The sequence below is a fragment of the Hyperoodon ampullatus genome, assembly GCF_949752795.1.
Source record: "Hyperoodon ampullatus genome assembly, chromosome: 4".
NCBI classification, from domain to species: domain Eukaryota; kingdom Metazoa; phylum Chordata; class Mammalia; order Artiodactyla; family Ziphiidae; genus Hyperoodon; species Hyperoodon ampullatus.
Genome location: NC_136917.1, coordinates 32,732,188 through 32,739,612, shown reverse-complemented (window position 1 = coordinate 32,739,612; position 7,425 = coordinate 32,732,188). Strand labels below are relative to the sequence as shown.

General features: G+C 61.3%; 2 protein-coding genes across 2 annotated transcripts; one reads left to right on the top strand and one right to left on the bottom strand.

Moving 5' to 3' along the window:
- On the bottom strand, positions 1-1,030 carry TIMM29 (translocase of inner mitochondrial membrane 29). Its single transcript, XM_079703383.1, has 2 exons — positions 889-1,030; positions 1-812 (listed from the first exon to the last, which is right to left on the bottom strand). The coding sequence occupies exons 1-2, from the start codon at positions 980-982 to the stop codon at positions 124-126; spliced, it is 783 nt and encodes a 260-aa protein (XP_079559509.1). The 5' UTR covers positions 983-1,030; the 3' UTR covers positions 1-123.
- A 141-nt stretch (positions 1,031-1,171) lies between these two features.
- On the top strand, positions 1,172-7,403 carry YIPF2 (Yip1 domain family member 2). The gene is made up of 10 exons (XM_079703813.1): positions 1,172-1,222; positions 1,377-1,437; positions 2,211-2,365; positions 2,454-2,534; positions 3,465-3,552; positions 5,053-5,169; positions 5,256-5,422; positions 5,501-5,683; positions 5,772-5,903; positions 6,000-7,403. The coding sequence occupies exons 2-9, from the start codon at positions 1,407-1,409 to the stop codon at positions 5,883-5,885; spliced, it is 936 nt and encodes a 311-aa protein (XP_079559939.1). The 5' UTR covers positions 1,172-1,222; positions 1,377-1,406; the 3' UTR covers positions 5,886-5,903; positions 6,000-7,403.
- Positions 7,404-7,425: the final 22 nt, after the last annotated feature.

Here is a 7,425-nt window from a genome sequence, read left to right as displayed (position 1 = left end):
AACAGTGCAAATAATTTATTTCCGTCACTCGGCGTCTGAGGCTCCCTCGCACCAACTGCACAATCCCGGGCCAACAGTCTGCCGGGGCTCAGAGCCCGATCGGGACCCAGGCTGGTCTGGGTTTCATCTCGCGACTTCCGACGGCACCAGCGGGTCGGCCTGGCTCAGGGCGAGCTGGTCCTTCTTCTCCTTCTGCAAGACCTGCTCCTCCCACAGCGCCTGGTCCACCTGATCGTCGGTGAGCACCACGGGCTTGAACTTCTCGTCGAAGAGCCGCTCGTTGGCCTCCGAGTGCAGCTGGTGGGGCCCGACGACGCGCAGATGTGCCGGCAGGTGCAGAAACTCGTCGTCGTTGATGTCGCAGTCGCGCATCCGGGTCCCCAGCACCCACCAGCGGCCCACGAAGCCCACATCCAGGATCCGGTCCGGGAAGTCGACCCAGCGGGGCTGCAGGTAGCGGCAGCGGGCCTGGTAGAGGCTGGCCTGGGCGTCGAAGGGCGCCTCGTACACCAGCGAGCAGAGACCCAGGCTCACGTGGCGCAGGCAGCCGCGACCCCGCAGCCAGAGCAGCCGTTGCACGAACGCCTCCGAGTCGCGGTTGCGCGTGGCGGGCGCCAACAGCAGGAGGGTCCCCGACGCGTCGAGCAGCGCCTCCTCAAAGGCCGCCTCGCTCGGCGCGAGGGCGCAGCAGGCCGCCGCGCCACCCAGCAGCCCCACGTACACGGCCGCCCGCACGGGTCGGGCCCTCGCCGCCGCCGCCGCGTCCCCGCAGGCCTCAGCATAGTCCCGGAGCAGCGCGCGGGCCCAGGCGCCTGAGGGGAGAAAAGCGCGATGAGGGCGGTCCGGCCGCTGCGGCCGCCCACCCCGCCGCCTCCCGCCGCTACTCACCCAACCGTGCCCACACGCCGGGCTTTGCAGCCACAGTGTCACCAGTCTCTCCACGGCTTCGGAGCCAAAATCTCTTCAGAACGGCCGCCGCCATTGTCTTCCGGCTTTGCGTCCGTACTCCGAAGAGAAACGCCAGGTAGGCAAAGCAGAAGGCCCGGGGAGTCTCTTCTGCGCAAGCGTCAACACTGCCGGAAGTGGCTTCCCATCGGAAGAGGGTAGAATACGGACCGACGCCGGATGTTCCTGTCAGATCGGAGTACGGTCGTCTGTGGCTGGCAGGCGGGTTGCGCAGGCGCAGAGAGAGCCCGGGCCCCGCCGGTTGATGTAGCCGCAGGTGAGGGGGCCGTGGGTGCACCTGTGGGGCAGGAGCGGCGAGTTCACGCCCCGGTGGGTGCGTTAGCCGCCAGACCGGGCTCGGGGGTGAGGCTAGCCTCCAGGAGGGGCCCCGAGAGAGGTCGGGGGCGGGCCTGATTGGCCTCTGTCCTCAGAGCGGGATGCGGTGACGGCCCTGAGCGACCATGGCAGCGGCAGACGAGCTGGCCTTCCACGGTGAGTGCATCCGCGACCGGGCCCGACTCCTGCCCCCTCCGCTGGCCTGAACCTCCCATCCAGGTTCCAACTCAGATCTAACCCGAACCCCAGTCAGCTGTGAACGCCGACCCAGGCATGAAACCCATCTCTAAATGGAATCCCGCTTCCGCCCTAAACTCAGGCCTCAAACCCGAGCCTCTACCTCATTCCAGGATCAGCCCTCAATTGCGGGCCCATGTTAGAAGGGAGGGGACACACCTCCTTCCCACTTACCAGAGTTGAGGAAGACGTGCCCTGAGTTGGGGGTGAACACCCAGGTGGTCACGGTTACCGCTGGCCCCCAGATGAGCAGTGGGCAAAACCAAATTGTTTTGTCCAGATGAGCAGTGGGCAAAACCAAATTGTTTTGTTTTTGATAAATTTATTTATTTATTTATTTATTTATCTTGGTTGCGTTGGGTCTTCGTTGCCGCGCACGGGCTTTCTCTAGTTGCGGCGAGCGGGGGCTACTCTTCGCTGCAGTGCGCAGGCTTCTCATTGCGGTGGCTTCTCTTGTTGCGGAGCACGGGTTCTAGGCGCGTGGGCTTCAGTAGTTGTGGCGCATGGGCTCAGTAGTTGTGGCGCACGGGCTTAGCTGCTCCGCGGCATGTGGGATCTCCCCGTACCAGGGATCGAACCCATGTCCCCTGCATTGGCAGGCGGATTCTTAACCACTGCGCCACCAGGGAAGCCCCGAAACCAAATTGTCTTGACTCCCAAATATGCCTGTGTCCCATATGCCTTCTCGACAGAGTTCGAGGAAGCTACTAATCTGCTGGCCCAGACCCCAAATGAGGCCACCACCAGAGGTGATCAGCTGGTCCCCCAGCAGCACGTGGCTGTGGCCATGGACTCAGGTGGCAGCTACGGAGCTGAGGACGAGGTGGAGGAGAGTGACAAGACCGCGGTGAGTCCCATAAGTCCCTGTGCCCTGCCTCTTGTCCCTACCACCCACCCCTGCCACCCGCTGAGCGCTGAAAGCCTGCACTGTGCAGCTCCTACAGGAGGAGAAGCAGCAGCCTAGTTTCTGGACCTTTGGCTACTATCAGACCTTCTTTGACGTGGACACCTCACAGGTCAGGCCGGGAAAGCTGGTGGGATGGGACTTGGAGTCACGCTTGGGGTTCAGCCACTAGTCACCGAGCACTTCTTGTGCACCAGGCCCTGGGCAAGTGCTGGCAATATGCACCTGGGAGAACAAGAGCTCCTACCCAGGCTGGTAGGTGTGACTGTGTGTGCTGCAAGGATGTGGCGTGACCGGGACTCTTGGGAACGTGGGGGACACAAGTGATATGGTGGGTTAGGGAAGGGCCCACTGGAGGAGGTGAGGAATTTGCTGAGACTTAGAGGAGAAGGTAGACCTAGCCAGGCGGAGTGGAGGGAAGCATAAGTATGTTCCAGGCACAGGGAACAGCACATGTGGAGGATCAAAGGTGAGAGAAGGCACACACTACTGCAGAGGCTACCTGTCACTCAGGCTGGAGAGTGAGGTGGGGGACTGGCGGAGAGAAGCCAGATCACCAAGGGCCTCATGAGCTATATTAAGGAATCTGGGTTTTATCCTAAGGGTCCTGGGGAGTCATGGAAGGGTTTAGAGCAGGAGAGGCTTGAGTAGCATGGAACATGGATCGGAGGCCCCAGGCCAGGGTGGGAGATGGTAATAAACCAGGGCTGCGGAGTAGGGAACACGTTGGGAGAGATGGGGGAAGGAGAACGCCCAGGACTAGGACTTGTTGACGACTGTTAATGGGGTGGGGGGAGAGAGCCGAAAGGGGAGTCCGGGGCAGCCAAGCTGGAGGCAGAGGAAGCAAAGAAGAAGATGGCAGGCCCTGAAGCGTCCTTCAGAGTGGTGGGACACTGGGATATTGAGTGGGGGCTGCCCAGGGAAGGGGCGGGCTCCAGGCCATAGGAAGACAGGAGCCCCTAAGGAGCTTGACCCCTTTCCTCCTGGGTGGTGAGGAGCCCCAGGAGGGCTTCCATCCTAGGCCCCGGCCTTGCCCCCCCAGGTCCTGGACCGGATCAAAGGCTCGCTGCTGCCCCGGCCCGGCCACAACTTTGTACGGCACCATCTGCGGAATCGGCCAGACCTGTACGGTGAGTGCGGTTGTGCATTCAGCTCATTCGATTATTCACTGAGCAAACGTGGACTGAGTGCCAGGCGCCAGTATACAGCTGAGAACAAAGCAGAATCGTTCATGGTGAGCGTGAAACTTACACTCTGTTCAGGGAGATAGAGCCAAATGAGGCTGCGGAGGGCGCTGGGGCTAGGAAGAGAAGCACGGGGTTTAGAGGATGGGAATTGCGATTGCACACGGGTTGGTCAGGGAAGACCCCTCTGAGGAGGGTGAGAGAATAAGCCTGGTTGGTGTCACGGCGGGGTGTGGGGAGACCCCGGGGAAGAACATTACAGAAGTGGGATGTGGTGGAAACAGGCCTGCACTGCAGGGCAGCACTGTCATTGGACCGGAGTGAGCTGCCAGGAGGCCACAGAGGTGACAGGACAGATCACATAGGCCTCCTATGCTGTGGTGAGAAGGGATCTTAGTTAAGTGTCCTTAGGTGCTCTGAGCCTGGGGCGGGGGCGGGGTGGGGGGAGGGCAGAAGCTGGGAGACCAGGGAGGAGGCGACTGCTGAGGTGCAGCGTGGGATGATGGGCCTGGCCTGGGGTGGAGAGCGCCGGGTGTTGGATTCTGGCATACGTCAAAGATGAAGCCAGGGGCTTCCCTGGTGGCACAGTGGTTGAGAGTCTGCCTGCCGATGCAGGGGACACGGGTTCGTGCCCCGGTCTGGGAGGATCCCATATGTCACAGAGCGGCTGGGCCCGTGAGCCATGGCCGCTGGACCTGCGCGTCCGGAGCCTGTGCTCCGCAACGGGAGAGGCCGCAACAGCGACAGGCCCACGTACGGCCAAAAAAAAAAAAAAAAAAAGATGAAGCCAACACGTCAGATGTGGGGTGGAAGGAGAGGAGATAAGGAGGCTCCAGAGTTTTTGGCTGGACTACCAGAAAGTGGGAGTTGCTATTTACTGATGCGGAAAGGTGGGCGACTCGAGGGGAAAGGGTGAGTGTGGTGGGGTGGAGTGGGAACATTGAATAGGAGCCGCAGGTTCAGGGCAGAGGCCCAGACTTGAGACATTTGGGGGTCGTTGGCACAGAGGTGGCATAAGGCCCTGAGGTTGAACGAGATCACACAAGGGGTGAATGAATGCAGAGAAGAGGTTTGAAGACTGGGCCCCGGGCCAGCTCCCTGCTGTTAAAGAGCTCAGGGAGTCAAAAAGGTTGAGGAGTTGCCAGTGAGATGAGACAAAAGCAAAAACGTAAAGTCCTGGAAACCACATGGAGAGTGTTTCCAGAAGGAGGGCGTCAGCTATGTCAAAGGCCATCGAGAGGCCAAGAACGATGAGTGCTGGGCGCCAGCACTGGATTCAGCCACCAGTTTGTCACTGGTGTGACGCCGGGTCGATGAGTTGGGTCGATGGGGGGGTGGCGGGGGGTGGAGGCAGCCCGGAGCTTGGGAAGAGGCTGGGACAAGATGGGACAAGTCACCTGTCCTGGGAGGTCCCACCCTGGGACCCTGAGCATGCCCCGCCCGCAGGCCCCTTCTGGATCTGTGCCACACTGGCCTTCGTCTTGGCCGTCACCGGCAACCTGACCCTGGTGCTGGCCCAGAGGAGGGACCCCTCCATCCACTACAGCCCCCAGTTCCACAAAGGTAAGCGAAGTGGGCAAGGCCTGGTACCTAGTGGGGGTGGGGGGGTGGTGCCGTGGCCTGGGGGCGATTACCTGCCTTGCCCGCAGTGACCGTGGCCGGCACCGCCATCTACTGCTACGCGTGGCTCGTGCCGCTGGCGCTGTGGGGCTTCCTGCAGTGGCGCAAGGGTGTCCGGGAGCGCGTGGGGCCTTACACCTTCCTGGAGACGGTGTGCGTCTATGGCTACTCCCTCTTTGTCTTCATCCCCACTGTGGTGAGTGGGGCTCAGGGACGGGTGGGCCCCGGGCGCCATGGGGACAACCTGGTAGCCAGCTGCCTGTGTCGTCCCCAGGTCCTGTGGCTCATCCCTGTCCCATGGCTGCAGTGGCTCTCCGGGGCCCTGGCCCTGGCCCTGTCAGCTGCGGGCCTGGTGTTCACCCTCTGGCCCGTCGTCCGTGAGGACACCCGGTTGGCGGCTGTGCTGCTGCTCTCCGTGGTGGTGCTGCTCCACGCCCTCCTGGCCACGGGCTGTAAGGTACCGGGCTGGGGTGGTCACAGGCTGGGCCTGGGGTGGGGGGTTGGCTTGCTGGCTCTGATGCTGACCCAGGGCTCTCTCGGTTCAGTTTTACTTCTTCCAGCCGCTGCCTCCGGAGCCCACGGCACCTCCCCACCAGGCCACATCTCAGCCCCCAACCGTACTACTGTCACCGCTCCCGCCAAGGTCCGCAGCAGCCTAGGAAGGCTGGAGCCCACAGGTGAGGAACTGTTTCCAGCTGTAGCTGAGGGGGTCCCCGGCCCCCATCCCAAGGTTAGAAGTCATGAGGCCACTCCTAGGAGTTTCTCTCTTTCAGGCCCAACAAAAGGGGGCACCTCTGCCTGCCCTGCTCCCAGACGGTGACTGAAGGCTCCCCTGAGACCTCGAGATGATTTTGCTACTTTCCAGACTTTTCTTACAAAGCAAACACTTTTATTTTCTATGCAAAGGTGATTCAGAGAATTTATATAAAGGCGGGAGAGAGGCAGAGCAGGGAGCTTCCAGGGCAGCCATTGCCCCACAGGCCACCTGCCAGGATAGGCGGGCAGCACAGGGGGCCACCCCAGCCTCGGCTGTGCCTGCTCTTCCTGGGGGGCCCAGTTAGTGGGCCTTGGGCCTAGCCTGAGCTCCACCACATCCGAGTTTGGGGGTGTTAGAAACGGGGAGCAGAAGTAGAAGAAAATTGCCTGTGCTGAAACATACATTTCCTTGTTTATTTGTTTTTTTCTTTTTTTTTTTTTTTTTTTGGAGAGGTCCCTGCAAGGCCCCTTCCCAGGCTGGGGAGGGACCAAAATGCCATCATAGTAGTAGGGACTGGAGCATCTACAAATACTGAAGGGGATACAGAGGCCTAACGTTAGCTACAAGGAAAAAGGATGCCTTCCACGACAGACCCTTGAGGTTTCTGTGTCTGCTCAAGCGGCTGACAGTGACCCTTCCCCCCAGGGCCCACGGGGCCACCTAGCTCTTGGTGTGGGTGTGGGACCTGCAGGGGCTCAGGGACACGACAGCAGCAAGTGGCAGGGGCCGAGGACGGAGGGCCTTCCCGACAGCCGGGTGGGTTGTACATTCAAGTGTGAGGTGAACCCTTTGGTGGGAGGGGGCCGAGGGGCTCCAGAGGCCCGGCCCTGCCGCATCCTGAAGACTCGGCAGGGCTGCCCCTCGCCACTGAGCCTCTGAGTCGGGGAGAGGGGCTGCTGGCTCGGCCCGGCCGGCCTGATGTCTCGGAGGGTCTGTGGATTGACACTGGTTCTTTTCGTAAAAAAATAAAATTAAAAAAAGCAGCATGTCACGCCCATTGTGACCAAGGCCTGGTAGTTGAAGGGGAGGCCCCACCTGGCCAGGACTGCCTTCCCACTGGAGACAGGCAGGGGGCAGGCCTGAGGGGCCGGGGGATTGGGGTGGGGGCGGGCGGCAGCTGCTCCCCTCCCTCCCTGCCAGGCCTGCAGCTGTCAGGCCTGGACACACCTGTTACAGAAGATTTCAAACCCAGGTCAGGGTGGAGAGGGCAGGAGCGGGTAACAGGGCTCCCACAACATGATCGTGTGTAAAATATGGCAGCGACACGCGCTCAGGGCCAAGATGTGGGCGGGCAGCGGGCTGGGGGCGGCGGTAACATCGTGTAAAAAAGTGTTCAAGTTCCCGTAGCAAAGAGGGCTGTGAGCGGGTGTTTGGGCTTCTCCGGTACAAGGGTGAGAGCCACCCGGGTGGAGGGGGGGTGGGCAGGGTCTTCATTTGGTTTC